This window comes from Heloderma suspectum, chromosome 1 (assembly GCF_057233095.1).
Source record: "Heloderma suspectum isolate Gila_16-S chromosome 1, 16-S_ref, whole genome shotgun sequence".
Classification (NCBI taxonomy): domain Eukaryota; kingdom Metazoa; phylum Chordata; class Lepidosauria; order Squamata; family Helodermatidae; genus Heloderma; species Heloderma suspectum.
Genome location: NC_139458.1, coordinates 51,270,378 through 51,293,381, shown reverse-complemented (window position 1 = coordinate 51,293,381; position 23,004 = coordinate 51,270,378). Strand labels below are relative to the sequence as shown.

At 43.8% G+C, this 23,004-nt stretch overlaps 1 protein-coding gene across 4 annotated transcripts; it reads left to right on the top strand.

Annotated features, from left to right (window-relative positions):
• The first annotated feature begins 4,504 nt into the window (after positions 1-4,504).
• On the top strand, positions 4,505-20,756 carry GEMIN2 (gem nuclear organelle associated protein 2). Of its 4 annotated transcripts, none has more exons than XM_084843056.1 (10): positions 4,505-4,588; positions 9,005-9,089; positions 9,427-9,516; positions 15,337-15,396; positions 15,649-15,762; positions 15,941-15,985; positions 16,469-16,537; positions 17,560-17,670; positions 18,113-18,171; positions 20,256-20,755. In XM_084843056.1, the coding sequence occupies exons 1-10, from the start codon at positions 4,578-4,580 to the stop codon at positions 20,293-20,295; spliced, it is 684 nt and encodes a 227-aa protein (XP_084699182.1). In that variant the 5' UTR covers positions 4,505-4,577; the 3' UTR covers positions 20,296-20,755. The 4 variants fall into 4 exon arrangements, with proteins under 4 accessions (XP_084699182.1, XP_084699156.1, XP_084699164.1 ...); XM_084843030.1 differs by lacking the exon at positions 4,505-4,588 and adding an exon at positions 5,822-6,012 and having other exon boundaries at positions 20,256-20,756; XM_084843038.1 differs by lacking the exon at positions 4,505-4,588 and adding an exon at positions 5,822-6,012 and having other exon boundaries at positions 18,561-20,738.
• The last annotated feature ends 2,248 nt before the right edge of the window (positions 20,757-23,004 follow it).

Here is a 23,004-nt window from a genome sequence, read left to right as displayed (position 1 = left end):
TACCGGAGGTTTGCACCTTGTTGTGAAGCCTCTGTATTTACATTCATAAAGCCATCTCTTGACTGTAGATGTTGACAATGACATGCCTACCTCCTCAAGAGCATTCTTGACCTGGCTAGATGTTGTGAAAGGGTTCCTCTTCACCATGAGCAGAATTCTGCGGTCATCCACTTTAGTTGTCTTCCATGGTCTGCCAGGCCTTTTGCTCTTGCTGAGCTTGCCAGTTCATTCCTTCTTTTTCAGGATGTTCCAAACTGTTTTATTGGCCACTCCCACTGTTTTTACTATCTGTCTGATGGGTTTATTTTGTTTCCTCAGCCTAATGATGGCCGCCTTCACTCGCATGGACACCTCTTTGGACCTCATGTTGGGAGTTCCAGTGAACGGCTACCAAATGCAAATGTAGCACTCAGAACCACCTCCAGGCCTTTTATCTGCTTGATTGGTCATGGGGTACCCAGGAAACAGGCCACACCTGGCCGTGCAGCTGCTTGTCAGCCATTTGTTCCATTACTTATCAGCCACCAACGATGGGGGGGGTATGCCACCGGCTGCCTTTCCTGAATGGTTAGTGCCCCACTTTCGTCAAACCCCTTGAATTACAGCTGAAAGTCCTGACTTTGCTGCCATCTGGGTGTGTTTCCTTTCAACTTCAATGTGGTGGTGTACAGAGGCCAACTGCCAAAACAGTTATCCTTGTTCCAATATATCTGGACCTGACTGTATGGCGACATGAGGCTTCTTTTGAAAACAATTCAGAAGCTTCAATTAATGCAACATACAGCTGTTTGTTGCAGTAACAATATCCAGCAAAGGAGATAGTTACCTTGTCGTGGTGCTGGAGCATGACTCAATGACGTCATAGTCAGGGCAGAGAGGTCAGACTAAATACGATCCCTGGAGAAGGAAACGGCAACCCACCCCAGTATTCTTGCCATGGAAACTAAATGGATCAGTACAACCAGAGATATGTCGGTATGCCATCAGAAGATGGGACTCCCAGGTCGGAAGATGGTCAAAATGCTACTGGGGAGGAACAGAGGATAAGTTCAACTAGCCCCAGATGTGATGACGCAGCTAGCTCAAAGCTGAAAGGACGGCTAGCAGCCGATGGTGCTGGTGGTGAACGACGAATCTGCTGTTCTAAAGATCAACACACCATAGGAACCTGGGATGTAAGATCTCTGAGCCAGGGCAAATTGGATGTGGTTATTGGGGAGATGTCAAGATTAAATATAGACATTTTGGGTGTCAGTGGACTGGAATGGGCCACTTCACATCAAATGACCACCAGATCTACTACTGTGGACAAGAGGACAACAGAAGAAATGGAGTAGCCTTCATAATTAATAATAAAGTGGCTAAAGCAGTGCTTGGATACAATCCAAAAAATGATAGAATGATCTCAATTTGAATTCAGGGTATGCCATTTAACATCACAGTGATCCAAATATACGCCCCAACCACAGATGCTGAAGAAGCAGAAGTAGAACAGTTCTATGAGGATCCGCAGCACCTACTGGATAGTACGCCAAAAGAAGATGTTATTTTCATTACAGGAGACTGGAATGCTAAGGTGGGTAGTCGAACGACACCTGGAATTACAGGCAAGCATGGTCTGGGAGAACAAAATGAAGCAGGACATAGGCTGATAGAATTTTGCCAAGACAAATCACTGTGCATAACAAACACTCTCTTCCAACAACCTAAGAGACGACTTTATACATGGACTTCACCAGACGATCGACACCGAAATCAGATTGACTACATCCTTTGTAGCCAAAGGTGGCGGACATCTATGCAGTTGGTAAAAACAAGACCTGGAGCTGATTGTAGTTCAGATCATGAACTTCTTATTGCACAATTTAGAATCAGTCTAAAGAGAATAGGGAAGACCCGCAGATCAGTTAGATATGAGCTCACTAATATTCCTCATGAATATGCAGTGGAGGTGAAGAATAGATTTAAGGGACTAGATTTAGTAGATAGGATCCCGGAAGAACTATGGACAGAAGTTCGCAACATTGTTCAGGAGGCGGCAACAAAAAACGTCCCAAAGAAAGAAAACCAAGAAGGGAAGATGGCTGTCTGCTGAGACACTGGAAGCAGCCCAAGAAAGAAGGAAAGCAAAAGGCAACAGTGATAGGGGGAGATATGCCCAATTAAATGCAAAATTCCAGAGGTTAGCCAGAAGAGATAAGGAATTATTTTTAAACAAGCAATGCACGGAAGCGGAAGAAGATAATAGAACAGGAAGGACAAGAGACCTCTTCCAGAAAATTAGAAACATCGGAGGTAAATTCCAGGCAAAAATGGGTATGATCAAAAACAAAGATGGCAAGGACCTAACAGAAGCAGAAGAGATCAAGAAAAGGTGGCAAGAATATACGGAAGATCTGTATAGGAAGGATAAGAATATCGGGGATAGATTTGACGGTGTGGTCAGTGAGCTAGAGCCAGACATCCTGAAGAGTGAGGTTGAATGGGCCTTAAGAAGCATCGCTAATAACAAGGCAGATGGTATCCCAGCTGAACTGTTTAAAATCTTGCAAGATGATGCTGTCAAGGTGATGCATGCCATATGCCAGCAATTTTGGAAAACACAAGAATGGCCAACAGATTGGAAAAAATCAACTTATATCCCCATACCAAATAAGGGAAGCACCAAAGAATGTTCTCGAACAGTGGCACGTATTTCACATGCCAGTAAGGTAATGCTCAAAATCTTGCAAGGTAGCCTCCAGCAATTCATGGAACGAGAATTGCCAGATGTACAAGCTGGGTTTAGAAAAGGCAGAGGAACTAGAGACCAAATTGCCAATATCCGCTGGATAATGGAGAAAGCCAGGAAGTTTCAGAAAAACATCTATTTCTGTTTTATTGACTATTCTAATGCCTTTGACTGTGTGGATCATCACAAACTGTGGCAAGTTCTTGGTGGTATGGGGATACCAAGCCATCTCGTCTGCCTCCTGAAGAATCTGTATAACGACCAAGTAGCAACGGTAAGAACAGACCACGGAACAACGGACTGGTTTAAGATTGGGAAAGGAGTACGGCAAGGTTGTATACTCTCACCCTACCTATTCAACCTGTACGCAGAACACATCATGCAATGTGCTGGGCTTGATGAAGCCAAGGCTGGAGTTAAAATCGCTGGGAGAAACATTAATAATCTCAGATATGCAGATGATACCACTTTGATGGCTGAAAGCGAGGAGGAGCTGAGGAACCTTCTGACGAAGGTGAAAGAAGAAAGTGCAAAAGCTGGGTTGCAGTTAAACCTCAAAAAAAACCAAGATTATGGCAACCAGCTTGATTGATAACTGGCAAATAGAGGGAGAAAACGTGGAGGCAGTGACAGACTTTGTCTTTCTAGGCGCAAAGATTACTGCTGACGCTGACTGCAGCCAGGAAATCAGAAGACGTTTACTTCTTGGGAGGACAGCAATGACAAATCTTGATAAAATAGTGAAGAGCAGAGACATCACACTGACAACAAAGGTCCGCATAGTTCAAGCAATGGTCTTCCCTATAGTAACCTATGGCTGCGAGAGCTGGACTATAAGGTAGGCTGAGCGAAGGAAGATAGATGCTTTTGAACTATGGTGCTGGAGGAAAATTCTGAGCGTGCCTTGGACTGCAAGAAGATCAGACCTGTCCATACTCCAGGAAATAAAGCCAGACTGTTCACTTGAGGGGATGATATTAAAGGCAAAATGGAAGTATTTTGGCCACATAATGAGAAGACAGGAGACCCTGGAGAAGATGCTGCTGCTAGGGAAAGTGGAAGGCCAAAGGAAGAGGGGCCGACCAAGGGCAAGGTGGATGGATGATATTCTGGAGGTGACGGACTCGACCTTGGGGGAGCTGGGGGTGGCGACGGCCAACAGGAAGCTCTGGCGTGGGCTGGTCCATGAAGTCACGAAGAGTCGGAAGCGACTGAACGAATAAACAACAACACAGCTGTGTTGATATTGGCAGAGGCTATGAAGTTGGAATATATAACACCAATGGGTTCAGTCCCATCCAGGATCAGTGTCACACTTCCATCCAGATCAATTAACTTCTTATAATGAAAGCTATGGTTTTCCCAGTAGTAACGTATGGCTGTGAGAGCTGGACTATAAGGAAGGCTGAGTGCCGAAGAATTGATGCTTTTGAACTGTGGTGCTGGAGAAGACTCTTACGAGTCCCCTGGACTGCAAGGAGGTCAAATCAGTCCATCCTAAAGGAAATCTACCCTGACTGCTCATTGGAAGGACAGATACTGAAGCTGAAGCTCAAGTATTTTGGCCACCTAATGCGAAGAGAAAACTCCCTGGAAAAGACCCTGATGCTGGGAAAGATCGAAGGCAAAAGGAGAAGGGGACGGCAGAGGATGAGATGGCTAGATAGCATCACCGATACAATGAATATGAAGTTGAGCATGCTCCGGGAGAGAACGGAGGACAGGAAGGCCTGGCATGCTATGGTCCATGGGGTCACGAAGAGTCGGACACAACTTAACGACTGAACATCCCAATACAGCCTCCAGACAACTATTCAGAAGTTCCACAGCCTCATAGGATTCGTACATGGAAAAGAGGTAGAGCAGAGTGTCATTGCATATTGATGACACCACAGCCCAAACCTCCTGTGATGGCTTCTCCCAGTAGCTTCATGTTAAAGAGCACAGGTGATAAGATGAAACCATGAGACACCCTGTAAGCCAAAGGCCATGGGGTGGAAAAACTCACGCACCACTGGGACCAATCCCTCCAGGAAGAACCAGAGCTACCATGCCTCCTAAGCATAAACCAGATAGGCAGCACGGACTCTGATGGTATCAAAAGCCGTTGAGAGGTCCAGTTAAATCAAAAGGGTTGCACTCCACCCCTCACCTCCCAATCTACTCAGCAATGCAAAAGTTTTAAGAGGCTGTATTCGATTTGAGTTTTATTTTAGTACTGATGCTGAAAACAGGTAGTACTTCAAACTGTTCCATGACAAATGGTAGGTTTCCCATCATCTCAAAACCTGTATGTGTAATTGTCTGTAATCCTATATTATGTAGTGCCGTTTGTTCTGGATTAATTGGAGAGCCAGTGATGATGTAGCACTAGGACTAGGGAGCTCTGGGTTGTATCAAATGTTAGTCCTACTTAGAGTAGATCCATTAAAATGAGTAGCACTTCAGTTTCTCACGACTTACAAGTCCCAATCATTTGAATGGGCCTACTCTAAGTAGGACTAACATTGACTAGAACCTGTGTTTAAATTACCCACTTTGACATGAAACGGGACATTCTTGACAGTCTGCTCTCTCTGCCTGACATACTGTCTTGCATGCAAGTTTCCTCTAGACTGTTTCATAAGGCTGGCGCGTATATATATGCAATAATAATTATTGTATATGCAATAATAATTTTAATTCTTTATTACTGTTGTTTAAAATTAAACGTACCTCTACGGTCTAGAAGTATGTTTACTTTTAAATAATAACGCTAACTCCAAAATGTATTACACTTAGTTCGTCAAACAGACTCTTTCCCTGAATAAATCCAAGCCCCTGGATTGGGAACTGAACTGGCAGAAGAAAAGTCTGGCGGGGAGGGGGGAGACGCAGTACGAATCTCCCGGCTCTGTTACTGCGACCGGGGAGGGGAGCCAACCAAACGAATGCGCGTGCGGCTCGTCGCCCTTTGCGGGCGTAAAGCAAGAGGGCCCCCTGTTTTCTGTACAGTCTCGCGCTCTGAGGGAACAATGTACGCGCGCGCGCGCGCGCGGGGTTTGCGTCTGTGGTGGCGGCGCCGCCGCCGCCGTGAGCGTCGGGGGTTGTGCGCATGCGCTTTGTAGGCCCCATGAAAGAGTTCTGGCCGGGCGAGCGGGCTGGGGTTCAGGGGCCGAGATGGAGACGGCGGTGGAAGAATTGATGCCCCGGCTCCTGCCTGTGGAGGACTGTGACCTCGCGGAAGATTTCGACCCCACAGTGCCCCCCAGAACGCCCCAAGAGTATTTAAAGCGGGTCCAGTAAGTGGGCTGGTCGAGTGTCTGTGCCCATTGCGTTGGAAGGAAAAGAGAGATCGGGGTTGGGAATGGGAGTGGAGCTGCCCCCGGTGAGTGAACGGAGGCGGCGGAGATTGGGCCGGCGGCCCCAGTGAGGGGCCCTGCACAGCTTTCCCTACGGTGCGACGGCAGGGAGGAGTGAATCTGTTTTCCCATCACCGCGGGGGCGACCATGGATATGTGTGCCACGTTCCGTATGCTTATGGTTTGCCTAGAGATGATCAGGACAAGTGATTCCTTTCATGACTGTTGTGCTCGGTCCTGCCAAAATCTGCGAACTGTTATTTCACGGGGTTTCCCCAGTGTGGCGCCTTCCAGATGTTTTGGACTTGGATTCCCCTCAGCCCCGGCGAGCATGGCCAAGGTCAAGAATGCTGGGAGTTGTGGTCCAAACATCTGGAGGGCACCAGGTTGAGGAAGGTTGGTGTATGGCCTACTAATATGTTTGTGTGCTGGTTTTTTGTATGTATATATAGTCCAGCCTTATGAAACAAAAATAGACTATTAATGAAAACGATCCTGAATCTACATGTGCTGCTCCTTTTATACCAGTCCCCTTGGGATCCTTGGGGGTTTTTAACTTGGAAATATTGATTGTCCCCCACCCCATCCTAAATAAGGGGTGGAGACCAGGCAGCGTTAAGAAGACTTGTATCCTGGGTTCAATGAGATGTAAAGACACTTAATTTTTTTCCAGATTATGCCCTATAATATCTAAACTAACCTTAAAACTAAAATTATGGACAAATTGTAACATTTGAAGCAACCCAGTTGATCATCTTGTCCAGGCCTGCACAAATTGTGCGCCACCAAGCTGAATGCAGCCCACCACACACTTGACAGTCCCCCACTCCACCCACTCTTGGCAGTCACAGATAGCAAAACCAGAAATCTTTTCAAGGCTCTGCTAATCCACAGTACATGACTGGTGAGCTGCATTCAGCTTCGGAGTTGTGCAGGCCTGACCTAACCCACTCTGCTGTCTTGAAGCAAGGAGGTCCTACACCTCTGATGCCTGTCTAATCTTGTGAAGAGTGAAGCATAACTGTAGGAGCATGTTGGTAGTAGTTCCAGCAATAAGTAATTGTCAGGGTGCTAGTGCAAATCCATCCTATTAGTTGGCTGGGGAGACTTTCAGATGTAGTCTGTGTGGCACATAGGGACCACATGTCTAAGATATCTTCTGTCCTTTTATATAATGAATGCCTATAACTATAACTTATGTCTTAAATGTTACGCTATAACATTTGAAGAGTTGTATCCAGTTGTGTCCCCTCTGCTGGCAGAAGGCTCTTTGATTGGGGGTGGGGTGGGGGGTGGAGGTGATCTAGTGTAAGCAGAAAGAAGGGGTTTTTTTTGCTGAATCCCTGTTCCCTCTGCAGCCCCCTGCTCCCCCTCCATCTGCTCCAGAGAGTTGGGGGACACTGTGAAACAGTGTGGGTGGTGGTGTGGAGAGCTGCAGAAGAAAGGAAGAACTTGCAAAAAAAACCCTCCCCTTGCTGCTTAGATAAGCTTCATCTGCATTCAAAGCCCCTTCCATCCTGAAGGGACACAGTTGGATATAACTGTCTGTCACAACCTGTTCCATTACTTGACAGATGGCCTAAAAATAAAAACATGTTATTAAAAAAACTAAAAACAATGGTTAAAGCCACCAAGAAAATATGGATTAAAAGAAAGGAAGCAAAGGCCTTACTAAGGAGGCTTATTCGTCTTTAAAACTCTGGTTTAGGAATAAAAAATCTCAGTTTTACTTTTAAAGGTGGAGAAATACAGAGAGCCAGAATTTAAATGGCAGATTGATCTGGACAACTCTGGAAATCATTTTTTTTTTTTTTAATTTTAACCCTCCACATCCTTTAACAGTAGTCTGGCACACAAATATGTAACAGGTGAAGCTTTTCTTGGCATGAAAAGGGTTGTGAGGAAAGCTCTAAATGAATTATTTATGTGTGCTTTGTTAACATTCTGTTAAAGCAGGGGTGGGCAACTTGTGGCCTTCCAGATGTTGTTAGATTGCAACTCCTATCATGTCTCACCACTGGCTGTGCTGACTAGGGCTGATGGGAGTTGCAGTCCAACAGCATCTGGAGGGCCACACATTGCTAGCCCCTCTGTTAAAGGAACGGGAGCAGAGCCAGTAGAAAAGATGTTAACTATACGCAGAACTGTGGAGATGAAAATCGAGAACTCAGTGTTCCAAGTAAGACAGTTGTTTTTGAGCTATGAGAGTGTACGTTAAACTATAATAAAGGACTTCTCTTGATATTCAAAAATGTGTTTTTTATTTTAACTGGTTCACTGTGGGTTTCAATACTGTGAAGGTATCTGTGGTGCTTTTCAAAGATGCCAGCTTATATAAAAGAAGAGAGAGCAATCAAAATTCCCTGTGGGAGCTCAGCATCAGGGAAAGGGTGGGGTAAATTGTGATGATACGCATAAGTCAGGTGCAAAACCTGAGGCCTGTGGGCCAGATCCATCCCACCTAGGGTCCCAGTCCAGTCCTCCAGAGTTCCCCAGATGGCCACCCCCTTTCCCATGAGTGCTGATCATTTGGTGGTTCCTGGCTTTTGCGTGGAGTTTTCCCCATTCTAAAAGGTTGAAATACCTGTCATAAGGCTTAGTTACCAGAAGTAAGAGCTTTAAGATAAAATATGCTGGTAATTTTACCCCAGTCCCTTTCTCTTGGACCCACCCCATTTTGCCTTTAGCCCCACCCACCACTGGAATACGCCCCAAAGAGCTTCTTCAAAACTGAATTTGGCCTTCAGGCTGAAAGAGGTTCAACACCCCTACCAGAAGTGTTTATTTGGGGTGGGGGCGTAGGCAATGTTAATCTCATATTGAAGGTATTTTCAAACATGGTAAAATACAAGCATCCTTGGATAATCCCTATGCTAGGTTTCTAGAAACTGGAAGGTGTTCCAGATTTCAAGCACTAATTTTTGTTTTGTAGGATTGAAGCGGCAAAATGCCCTGATGTTGTTGTGGCCCAGATAGACCCCAAGAAATTGAAAAAGAAACAGACTGTGAATATTTCAGTAAGTTTTGAAAAGATATATATCCATAAACCTTTTCAGTGGGTTCAGGTGGGAAAAAGTTAAATAGGGAGGAGCATTTATATCTGATTGGCCTCCTGTTCAATTCTAAGACTGGACCTGCTATTGATACTTCAAATTCTTTTGACTAGATACAACCTATATGGATTGTACAAAGCTTTTGAAGGATTGCCAGTCACAAACTTGAACAACTTGCACAATCCATATGGATGTCTAGCCTTGTGGAACAGAACTTGAACTTGCATTGGCCCAGTCTTAAAACTGAACAAGCTGGAATTCTTAATATAGCCATAGTTAAACCTTGTCTTTGTTTTCTTAGCTTTCAGGATGCCAGCCTGCCCCTGAAGGGTACTCTCCAGCTCTGAAATGGCAACAGCAACAAGTGGCTCACTTCTCAGCCATTCGCCAGGTAAATGGTGCATGTACATGCAACTCCAGTGATCTTATATGAATGATGTTTTTGCCGGCACATTCTTATACCCAGTTTGATTCTGGAGGACCCTGAGCTCACAGTGCCTATTTTAAAGAGTGTTGTATTTTACTGCTATACCAGTCGTCAGTCAGACAGCATTCTTAAGGTTTGACCTTCAATATAATGCACACTCTCAGCTGGACTAACATTCAAGGGCTTTAAAAAAGGGGGGGATCATATTGTAATCTTGACTTGTGCAACGTTATAGTCCTCCAAAAATTGATGGCAAAAACAAAAATCCCTTGCTTGTCGCTCATCTCACTTTCTGCCTTTTAATTGTTTTATTTAAATAAAGCTTAGTTCTCTTGAGACCATTTTCCTTTCCAGCATTGCTTGAGATTGCAGAACTTGTTATACAGTTCTGGAAATGACAAGAAAAGTAAGGCTGTCACAGTTAGAGAGCAATCCAGCTGCCTACATTTAATCAGTGGTAGCTGTGATTATGGAAACTGCCAGATGAACTTCACCCTAGAGTAATAAAGGAACTGGCAGAAGAACTATCAGAACCACTGTCTATTGTCTTCGAGAAATCATGGAGGACAGGTGAAGTGCCAGTTGACTGGAGGAGGGCTAATGTTGTCCCTGTCTTCAGAAAGGGTAAACAGGAGGAACCTGGGAACTACAGACCAGTCAGTCTGACATCAATCTCTGGGAAAATTCTGGAGTAGATGATAAAGCAATCCATCTGGAAGCACCTTGAAAACAATGTAGTGATTACTCGAAGCCAACATGGATTTGTCAAGAACAAATGCTGCCAGATGAATCTGATCTCATTTTTTGATCAAGTAACCTCCCTTGTGGACTGTAGGAATGCTGTGGACATAATATACCTCTGCTTTAGCAAAGCTTTCGACAAAGTGCCCCATGATATCCTGATGAGCAAACTACCTCAAAGTGGGCTAGAAGAAACAACTCGCAGGTGGATCCACAGTTGACTACAGAATCAGACTCAAAGAGTGCTTATCAATGGGATTTTCTCCAACTGGGGAGAGGTAACAAGCGGGGTACTCAGTCCTGGGCCCAGTGCTCTTCAACATTTTTATTAATGACTTGGAGGAGGAGGTGCAGGGAATGCCAATCACATTTGCAGATGACACAAAATTGGGCGGGATAGCTAATACTTTGGAAGACAGAAACAAAATTCAAAGTGATCTTGATAGACTGGAGTGCTGGGCAAAAAACAACAGAATGAAATTTAATAGGGAGAAATGCCAGGTTCTGCACCTAGGAAAAAGAAACCAAATGCACAGTTACAAGATGGGGCATACGTGGCTGAACAACACTGCAAGAAAGAAGGATCTTGGAATTGTTGTCGATCACAAGCTGAATATGAGCCAACAATGTGATGCGGCTGCAAAAAAGGCAAATGCTCTTTTGGGCTGCATTAATAGAAGCATAGCTTCCAAATCCTGGGAAGTACTAGTTCCCCTCTACTCAGCACTGGTTAGGCCTCATCTGGAGTACTGTGTCCAGTTCTGGGCACCACACTTTAAGAAGGATGCAGACAAGCTGGAGAGGGTTCAGAGGAAGGCAACAAAGATGATCAGGGGACTGGAAACAAAGCCCTATGAAGAGAGACTGAAAGAACTGGGCATGCTTAGCCTTGAGAAGAGAAGACTGAGGGGAGATATGATAGCACTCTTCAAGTACTTGAAAGGTCACAGAGAGGAAGGCCAGGATCTCTTCTCAGTCATCCCAGAATGCAGGACACGGAAGAATGGGCTCAAGTTACAGGAAGCCAGATTCTGGCTGAACATCAAGAAAAACTTCCTAACTGTTAGAGCCAATGGAACCAATTACCTAGGGAGGTGGTGGGCTCTCCCACACTAGAGGCATTCAAGACGAGGCTGGACAGCCATCTGTCAGGGATGCTCTGACTTGGATTCCTGCATTGAGCAGGGGGTTGGAGTCGACGGTCTTGTAGGCCCCCTCCAACCCTACTATTCTATGATTCTATGGTTCTGATGGACAGTTTAACATTATTATTATTTTATATTATTATATTATATTTTATATTATATATTTTATATAGAATAACATTAACCAGTACATGTGGCCAATGTTCCCACATTGTCAGATTCCTTCATAGAAAGATGTTACTAGGGATGCTGGAAAAATTCAAGACGTACTAAAATGAGCTCAGATTTCTAAGAATCTGACCTGCGGAATCTGCTGCGGAGCAACCCTCTCAGGCTGCATGGAGTCCATGGACTTCTGGATTTTTAAAATTATTTATTTGTTTATCTAAACCATTTGTATCCCACCCTATATCATGATCTTAGGGTAGCATAGAGATAAAATCAATTTAAACAGTGTAAAACAAATAAATAGCTAAAATATATTAAATCATTAAGCTAGCTAATACCAATTTAAAATAAAACAAAACCGTTAAAACAGTATGCAAACTCAGGGAATCTAATTAGCACTCAAAGGCATGGGTAAAAAGCCATGTTTTAACTTGATGCCGCAATGAAACTAGTGTCTGCACCAATCGGGCCTCCAAGGGGAGTGCATTCCACAACCGGGGTGCCACAGCAGAAAAAGCCTTCCCACATCCCACCATAGTGTATGCCTCGCACTGGTGGGACGCAGAGGAGGGCTCCTCCAACAGATTTCAGTCCCCAGGCAGGCGTATATAGGGGGAGGCTCTCCCTCAAATATCAAGGTCCCAAGCCGCTTAGGGCTTTAAATGACATCACTAGCACCTTTACTTCCGACCGGAAACGTATTGGCAGCCAGTGCGATTCCTTTAAGATGGGTGTTATGTGATCTTTACGTGATGTTCCAGTCAACAGTCTGGCTGCTGCATTTTGCACTAGCTGCAACTTCCGAGTCATCTTCAAGGGCAGCCCCATGTAAAGTGCATTGCGGTAGTCTAATCAGGAAGTTACCAGCTCGTGCACTACTGTGGCTAGGTTATCCCTGCTCCTTCAGAGGGAGTGGAACCCCATCCAGGACAGGTCGCTTATTCAGTTCCTGGACTTGGGAACCACCAATCCACAGAGCTTCTGTCTTGTCAGGATTCAACTTCAGTTTACTGGCCTTCATCCAACCCATTACAGCCTCCAGACACTGGTCCAGCACCTCCACCGCCCCAGCTGATGCCAATGACAAGGAGAAGGAGAAGTATTACTGAGCATCTTCAGCATACTGGTGACACCCCACCCCAAAACTCCTAATGACCTCACCCAATGGCTTCATATAGATGTTGAACAGCATAGGGGATAAAATAGAACCCTGTGGCACCCCACAGCTTACTAGCCATGGGGTAGAACAGGAATCCCCCAATTACCAATTCCAATTGGCCCCGCAGGTAGGAGCAGAATCACTTTAGCACAGTGCCCCCAAGTCCCATCCCACAGAGCCAATCCAGTAAGACATCATGATCAATGGTATCAAAAGCCACTGAGAGATCCAGGGAGATCAACAGGGTAGCACTTTCCCTGTCTTTCACCCAGAGTAGGTCGTCAGTCAGAGCAACCAAGGTCATTTCAGTGCCATATCCTGAATCCAGACTGAAATGGGTCCAGATAATCAATTTTCTCCAGGAACATCTGAAGCTGCCCAGCCACCACACGCTCAAGCATCTTGCCCAAGAAGTGATGGGACGGGCTGATTCAAGCGTCTTGTCCACATCATCAGGCTGCAACAACTGAAACTGATCCCAGGAAACACAACCAGACAGGACACTAGTCACCTCCCCAGACTCTGCGATAACTGTGGCATCAAGTTCTGAGTGAATACGAGCGACTTTCTCCTCAAAGTGCCTAGCAAATTTATTACAGCAAATGACTGAGGCCCAATTTTTCTGAGCGCAAGCCAGATCCCAACAGGCTGTTCAGCACTTGGAAGAATTCTGCTGGGCGACATTTTGAGGATGAAATAATAGAGGTGTAATAAGATTTTTTTGCCATCCTCGCTGCCACATAATAGGCACAATGAAGAGTCTTTGCTAATCTTCGATCGTACTCACTCTTTTGAGACCTGCGCCACCTGCACTCTAGCCATCGTCCAACCTGTTTCATTGCCCATAGATCTTCTGTAAACCAAGATGAATTATGGGCTCCACAGCACCAGAGTGGGCTCTTGGGAGCGATTGTATTGGTGGCCCTTCCCATCTCACCATTCCATAGTGAGACCAAGGCCTCGACTGAATTGCCAGCCCTATCAGTCAAAAAATCCCACAGAGCATTCAGGTATCCATTAGATTCCATAAGTCTCTGGGGGCGGACCATCTTAATTGGTCCCCCACCCCTGCAGGGAGGATCTGCTACCACCAAACCAAACTTCACAAGGAAAATTATCTGACCATGATAACAGGGTTGTTGAAACCCCCTCCAAAACCAGTTCATCCCTCATCCGCCCAACAGCAAAAACCAGGTCCAGGGTATGTCCTGCCACGTGTGTTAGGCCAGTGATGTACTGAGACAGCCCATGGTTGCCATGAAGTCCCGAATGGGCCCTGTCAGGGTAGCCTCGGCATGGACGTTGAAGTCCCCTGGAACCACAGTCCTAGGGTTCTCCAGCGCCACCTCTGAGACCACCTCAGCCAGCTCAGGAAGGGAGACTGCTGGGCAGCGGGGTGGGTGGTACACCAGCAGCATACCTGTTCTGTCTCTTTGGCCCAACACAAGGTACAGACCCTCAAAACTGGTGCTAGGGTGGATGGGTTTCCTTGTGAGGAAGATGGAATCCATCTGGATGATGGCAACTCCTCCCCCCCCCCCAACCCTTCAATCTAGATTGATGCTGTACTGAGTACCCAGGTGGACAAAGCTGAGACACATCCACCCCGTCCAACTCATCCACCCAGGTCTCAGTAGTACACACCAGGTCAGGGATAGATTTCAAATGTCTGTCCCACCTTTTCCTTTTTACTTTCCTGAAACTTACACAAATGTATTCATAGTTTCTGCTGAGGAAAAGTTGAATGGAATGGGGGACAATATGCTAAATGTTACATACTAAGGTAAATTATGTAAATCGTTACAAAAGCTCTTACGTAATTATTTGCATATTTTTCCTCATGACAAAAAAACCCAATTCGCCTCTGTCTGTGAGCGGACGACGGAACAAAAGGCGCCTGACAATCCGCAAAACACAGAGTGGATTATATATAGCCCACACATCCCTAGATGGTACCCATTCATTTCACATATTGACAACCACTCTTCAGCTAAAGATTTCAGTAAAAGCCATACATTATTTCGGATGGATGTACTTGCCTTGTAAATTTTTTATCGTTCGTGATTTTTTTATCATGTCTTATCATGACATGATATTTTAATGATCTCTGGTAACATTTAAGCACATGTGTTTACTTTTTTTGTGCTGAAAAAATCTGGTTCTTTTTGTTTGTCTGCAAAATATGAGAACATTATCAATAATTTTTTTTAAGTAGGGCTGTCAGAAGAAACTAAGTTGGTTGATCTTGTCAGTTGCAGTCAGTTTATTGATTAGATCTGCATCAATTTACATATAGGTAAAAACAGTAGTTCTGAAGAAAAAAAGCATAGTTTTTCTTTTTGTAGGTGAATCTATGTTTCAGCAGGCATAATCTTGGAAGAGGCATTCCTTATGTATGTAAGAGAGAAGGGAGAATGCTTTTTCTAGGATGGCACTTGCCATCTCCAGGTACCTGTTAAAAATAATCAAAAATCTTAATTGATCAAAAGGTTTTCTAATTGATTGATTTAACTGATTAATGTTATAGCCCAGGGAAAGGTTCATATTGGATTTTAATTTTAAATCTTTCAGAGTGTGAACAAGCACAGGAATCACTGGAAGTCACAGCATTTGGACAGTAATGTAGCAATTGTGAGTAGAATTTCACATTTTCAACATGGTTGTTAAACTGCTTTCTCCATCATACTCCAATTCAGCCTTTAATGAATATTTGTCTTTTTATTTTGCTCTTGAGTTGCATTACATTGTGATGTCTGATGGTGGTAAAAATACAGGATGAACAACTTTGTGGGGAGAGAGGTATTTTCTGTAAATCTAGGAAAAATACCACAGCATTTTTGTTTCATTAGTAAGAAAAAAACCTTGTTTCTTTGCATTCTTCAGCCTAGATCAGATGATGAAGAAGGTTGGAAAAAATTTTGTCTGGGTGAAAAGTTATATTTAGACATGGCTGTTCAAGTATCCAGTGATGAAAATCAAGGAATTGATTATGTGCAGGTGGGTGTTGCATTTGGACAAATTATCGTACTTGTATTGAATATGTATATATCCTGATCCAGAGTTTGTATGCATGCTAAAGTGCTAGTATTCCTGTCTAAAGCTAATTTAGAGATTTAGATTTCCAACAAATAAATTCTTAGTCTATAAGAAGCTGACATATTCTCTTTCCTTCTAGATCGGCTTTCCTCCACTGCTGAGCATTGTTAGCAGAATGAATCAGGTAATTCTACTTCTTTCACTCTGTAAATGTGACTGATGGTGAGTTCTTTATACCTGTACTGTCACTTATTCAGACATCCTATCATAATGGTGTTTCTTATGAAAGGGAACTTCATAAATATAGCTTGCTGAAAGGTGCATCATGCTCTGAACTACAATAATGCTCTTTTCATTTTTATGTAAGTGTGTAGGAATATTTGTCACCTGCAATTGCCTGATTCTCCAGTTTGCTATGCCAGTTTTAAAAAATGCATAGGCTGTACCAGCAACTATACCATAACATCACAAAATATGAAGTAGTGTTGACATTCCAGGGTGGTGCTTGCATGTGTACCGAAGCTATGGTCAGTGCTATTAATTTGTCATCTGGTTACTGGATTACCCCTAGCATTTTTGTAGTAGGCCTTATCTGCTAATGCAAGAATGATAAAGAAGTAGCAGTCGTAGAAAACATTTTCATAGCTGCTGCTCTTTCTCTTAAAAGGCAACAGTAACCAGTGTCTTGGAATACCTAACTAACTGGCTTGCAGAGAAGGAATTTACTCCAGAACTGGTAACTTGCACTCTTTCTGTTTTAATTTTGAATGTTGGAGAAGGCAGTTATCCCTTTTGAAATTAAGCTGAATGAAATCGTATATGCATCTGTTTCTCATCAGTCACTTGGTGGGGGGGGTTCAGTTTGAAAGTTTAAATACTTGCTTGGCATTTAGCAGAGCTATGCCCCTGTTACGGTATTGATGACATGTCACTGTAAAGTGGTGTGTTTTCCGTGTATCTGTTTTTGGGGCTGCAGGTTGGTTTTATCTTCTAAGTACATATGGAACTTTATTTATTTACTGTATGTTTATCCCGCTTTTCAGACAATAATTATCTCCCAAAACGGCTCACAACAATTAAAAAAGAGAGAGAGACAGGCCTTGCCATCAAGTGTACAAACTAAAAAGACAGGAGACACAAGGGAAGGGGAGGGAAAAGGAAGAGAAAGGGGGATCAGTTTTTCAAGGCCAGAACAAGGTGCGGAGCTATAAGCAGCCATTTAAATGCACTTCAGGCCAGGCTGGTGTTTTTGCTCGAATAGCAGTTGGTGGCTATTTGGCCGATGGATGGGGCCAGAGTGTTCATTCCCCTTACTTCTGCAGTCCCAGGGCTGCAGGCAGTTGCAACTGAATGTTCTTTCTGGCAGGAAGGGGGAAGTGAGCTCCCTGAAATTGCTCCTACTCTGTCTCATTTACTGAGATACTGTGGCTGCCATAGCTGTATAAAAGTTAAATAGGTATTACAGACCCCAAAAATAAATTATACATCTTTTTGTGTTAACACATTACAGCAGTGATAAGGAACCTTTACATCTACAAGTTTCTACCAAGATTTGTTAGATAGGTGCTTCAACTAGCTTAATATGGCTTGACAGAACCCTAAGCAACATATATCAATTTTATGCTGACTGACTTGCTCATTGACTTGTCATTGTGGTGGACCTTGATAAAATGGACAGTAGCCATGTTTTCACTTTACTTGGGTAAAATATCAGTAGTTGGTTAAATTCTGATTGCTGTTTTCCTTAAATTTCTCTAGGGCAGATGGCTTTATGCTTTGCTGGCCTGTCTTGAAAAACCATTGTTACCAGAGGCTCATTCGCTAATTCGGCAACTGGCCAGACGTTGCTCCGAAGTGAGAGTCTTGGAGGTGAGCTGAATCAGCTGATCATTGCAGGAAAATGTCTTTTCCTAGTGGAAGATGTCATTTATGCTAATTGCTGGCAGATTTCATTTCTTTCAGTCACATAAAATGATTTTACATTTTGTTTCTTTGATACATTCTGAGAACTATGATTCAAAGTATAAAGAAAGAAGAGAATTTTGGGCACTAGCCGTTATTGAATATCGAAAACGTTGACATTCATGTGTTAATGCTGACAGTTCTTGATGAATTTATTTGAGGAAAAGTTCACTTTTCAGAAGATACCAAGGAATGCTGACAATCACATTTAAATTACTCTCAATGTTCACTGGAATGTTTTTTGTATGTTCAGACATTTACAAAACATGTTCAGTATGTTTGACATTCACCAAATCTGAGATGGTTGCTATAACATATTACATTGACTCTTTCCCCCACTTTGTTGCAGGAGAACAAGAATGAGGAAAAAGTGTCTGCTCTGAACTTGTTAATTTGTTTAGTTGGCAGGTATGGCAAGTGATTTAACTATTAAGTTGACTGTTTAAGGAAGATAAACTCGGGTCACTCAGAGTTGTTAGCTTCTGGCACGCAACTGAGGATTTGACTTTTGTACTTGTAAGAGCTATAGTTTTGCAATAATCGCATACTAGTTGGGCCTTTTTACGGGTAGCATCCAGTGGTCTTCCACTGTTAGTGCTAATGATGTAGCCAATGATGTAGCGCTAGCCTAAGCCAATGCTTGTTCAGTGTAACTAGCGCTTGTTAGTGCAATAGGAAAAACTGGCAATTTCCCTCTGGGAAATTGCTGCAGTGCATATCAGTTTGTGGTGGTAATTTGTGCACATAGCATGTGCCACTGTAGTACACCTATGCCCTTTCCTTCTTTTGTTGCTTAGTGTCGCATTCCATGACATTTAGAAGCCTACACAGAGTAATAGAAGATCCTGGGGAAATGAACAGCGCTAATGCAAAGGAGTGTAATATTCAAGAAGCATCATGAACTCTAACAAAACTTTATTTGGACTGAGGAATAAAAACCACGCACCTAGGAACAAGAGGAAAAAAAAACAAATGCAGAAACACAGTACAGCTGTCTTAAGAATATCATATTGCATATTTTATGGCATCACTGCCCTTATCACAAGGGCATAATGCTGAACTTTATCTGCACGCATTGTCAGGGTAATGTTTTTAATGTTTATAAACTCTGCATATTTTGTCACATATCTCAGGTTCTATCTACAAGGGCTAGGAACTTTTTTAAATGAAAGCTGGGAATCTGGAGATTATGCCTCATCTGGGGGCAGGGGGGATGACACTGCACCCCATTGCCCCTTCCTGCAGACACCCTTGGGCACAGCAGCAAAAAAGGGGGCAAATTGCAGCTTTTTCACATTGCACTAGCAATCGTTACATTGCACAAGCATTAGTTACACTACCATAATGTCAGCACTAGTGCTGGGTCCCCATTGAATACTACCCTATACATTCAGTTTCTTTGTGGAGGTTTAAGGAGTCATAGCCACCTCACTGAAGCTAAGCAGGTCTGGGTCTGGTCAGTGCCTGAAGGGGGACTATTATTATTATTATTTATTAGATTTATTAGCCGCCCATCTGGCCAACTTCCCAGCCACTCTAGGTGGTGTACAATATGAATAACACAAAATACAACATAATCAGCTGAACAAAACAACATTGCTCTAAAAAAACCTAACCTACCCCAAATGCCCACCTGAACAGCCGGGTTTTCAAAGCCCGGTGGAAGCTCATCAAAGATGGGGCATGGCGGAGGTCACTAGGAAGGGAATTCCACAGAGTGGGGGCCACCACAGAAAAGGCCTTCTCCCTAGTCCTCAGCAGCCTAGCTATCTTGGCTGATAGGACAGGCAGAAGGCCTTCCGGCCAATCTCATTGAGCAGCATCCCTGAGATTACATGGAAATCTCCAAGTAAACACCTTGAGTTCTATGATGGAAGAAGAGTGGGATATAAATTAAAGAAATAAACTAGTCTTCACTAACCTATGATTCTGGGAGGACTGAGCATCAAAAATCTCAGACAACTACTATATTCTATATAGGCTCTAGCTTGCCTGCTCCTGCCTTTCTCTGATCTGTCACTTATCCTCAGTAGTGCTTGGGGATGCTTCCTCATTCATCAGCAATCGTAGATTCTGATGCCTTATCAAGAGTGTGTTGCAAAGTGGAGAGGGGAGGATGCTCTCTCAATGGACTTCAGTCACTACGACAGTGCCTTTCATAGGATTCCTCCAGGCTGTTTTGGCCTCCCAAGTGCTAGAGCCCAATTCATGCAGTACCAAGGCTTGATCTGTTGTAGACCTTTTTGTCTATTATTCCTTGCCTTCTATAGCCATCTCTGTACATCACTTCTACTCAGGCTTTATAGTCCTGCACCGACATCCCCGGCTTCTGTTCTGAAGTGGCAATTAAAATGGGTATAGCATCAGTGTTCAACTGAAGTGTAGATAGATACTGTAGTATATGCAGTGTTTCTTTGATGCATTTTAAGCCTTGTGTGAAACTTTTCTTAATGATACGTACAACTTTTATGAATTTTCCCTGCTCCCAACAGGTATTTTGACCAGCATGACCTGGCTGATGAGGCATCCTGATAAAGTCTGGAGAATATAGAAGCTCAAGATCTCATGGTTTCTAAGCCAGAATGCCATGCCAGTGTTATCGGCCAGCTTTCTCTGTGCCTCCAAGTGTGAAAAACAACAGACATGTCCCACCTTCCAGTATGACCTCAGTGGGTAGGGGAAATTGTGTCATCTGTAAACGAAGAGTAATTTAACTAGTTTTTTTTAGCAAGAGTAGTACTGGGTAACTCAACTTGGAAGAGGTCAGCAGCATTGTGCCTAAACATTTTCTCATGGACCCATCTGCCTGCAGCAACTACTTGAGGTGTGACCTGTATACAAACTGCAAGCTGCTCCTTATTACAACTGCTACAGCACAGAGCAGAATTTTAAAAAATCTCATTAAAAACCTGCAGGATTGAATCAGGCAAATGTAAAGATTTATAAGACTTTTTATGTTTTACAATAAACTTTTCAAAAGTACTTTAATTGTGAATATTTGGAGCTCGAATATCTATTAGGTCTTTACACTGGTTTTATGCTACTTTAAAATAGCTAAATCCAGTTCATAGTGAACTGATCAATCTTAGTAGTTTCTAGTAAGGTAATCAACATTGTTCCCAAACACCTTCTGCAAGTTCCTTGTCCTCCTAATCGTATTTATTCCCCACAACTGTAAGGATCTTACCGTCTTCATTACATATCTATAAGAAGAAGAAGATGTCTGTGTGCCATATCACCAAGAGTTGGAACCTAGACACCTAAAACTTGGCATGCATACTACCCTAAGGGTTGTGCCCTTCAGGATTATTTGGTTTATAAAACACATTAATTTTAGGGCACAATCCTATGGCGATAGTCAGCCGACTCCAAACTTGGAGGCGACCAACTTTCCAATGCAGGGCAGGCAGAGCACATCAGGGATCTTCTCCTCCACACTCCAGCCGCCCTGCATTTGCGGCTAGATGACTGATTTCAGCTGTCTAGCTGCGACAGCACAGGGTGAGGGGAGGCTGGATAGCACATCCCTCCCTGCCCCCAGGAAAACCCCCTTTCCCCCTGCTCCACACTGCTCTTACAAGCACAGAGCTGGGGATGAACCGCGTCACCTATGAGGCGCCAGGGGAGGGGCCAGGGAGGCGGGTTTTTTGGGAACCGACCTCAGAGCGCTGGCTCTGAGCTTGGTTCCCAGAAAACAAAAATCCTATGGCCATCTAGCCACTGCCTATGGCCCTTGATGTGTCTGTGTGTTTGAAACCTGCAGTACCATCTTTAGTCACTAGGTTGCAGACCTCCCTAACCAATGCATAGCTCTGCAGTTGACATTTTGAAACCAAGTGGGGAGTAGTCTGACGGACAGAGTTATAGGGCTGTGCCATCCCCTCCTGCTGCAGGGCAGCCCCCCCTCCAAGGAATGTAGTGGGCAGACCCCCTCCCACAGGGGGATGTAGGGGTGCACCCCATGGCACCTGGGGTGCCAACAGGAATGGCTTCACTCAGACAGGGTGGGCACAGTGTGTGCAACTCCGACAGCTGTATAACTTTGCTTGAAGGATTCTCTGTATCAAACTAAGGGCTAGTCCGACCCACGTAAAACAAAAATCCTGTTGCTCTATACAAAGCCAGCCACTGCTCGATAGCCTACTTGTTCCACATACAAGCCTATTTTTTTTAATTCAAAGCTCAGTTACACTACTTGTATCTTTTCCCCTAATTGATCTTCTCCCATACCAGTCATTGCATTAGAAATATTAGCAGAGGCTGACCAAGAATTGACTTGGGGAAAGCAGTATAAATTCTCCATCCTCTTCATGCCTTCCTATTCTTGACAACACTTGATTACTGCAACTGATTCAGAAGTACACCAAAGTCCTTCCTTCATATAACTAACACATAGATCATGTCTTTCTCGTGTAATTCCATAATACACCTGCTCTCCACAAGATGAGCACTAAAGTCCCAATTATTTCTCCACTGCACATAGAGATCTTACGATATAACATGCAAGCTAGATACTGCTGAACGTGGAACCCCTGTCCAAATCTTAGCCCAACCAGGGCAATTTCCATCCTGCAATTCTTGGGGCATGCATTTGCCTATGAGCAGTGTGCTGCTTTGAGCACAAAGGTTTTAGTGTTCTGGCTTTCCTATAGGTTTTTTTTTTTAACTCCCTGTACCACCAGTTCAAATCTGATGGAGATTCCTAAATAGGGTTTATAGATGCACACTGGCACTTCGTGTTGCTACCACGGCAGTCACTTCATTGCCTTTAATTCCATCATGTACAGGAATCCAAAAATAAATATTGATTGTTCCCTATCTAGCTGAAGAATCTCCAGCTGGAAAAGATGATAAACATGGGTATGAGCTAAAGCTGAAAACTAATCATTCATAAGGCTCAATTGGACAACATAAATAGCTAACCAATGGCTGTATTTGCCTGTTTGATTATGTACATCATGAGCTAGACAGGCATGTGCATCCCTGTTGATTCTGCTGGATCTCTTGGCCCAGCAGCTGTCAATAACATCAACCATGCTGTTCTAGGCTGCCTTTCTGGGATTGGGATCAGGGACACCATATTATGGTGGCTTCAGAAGATGGTGCTGGAAGACTTCTGTTCAATACCATAGCCACTGGCTCACCACTGCCCACAAAGTTAATCTTACCCCCTATTTTATTTATTTATTATTTGATTTGATTAACTGCCCATCTGGCTGGCTACCCAGCCACTCTAGGCAG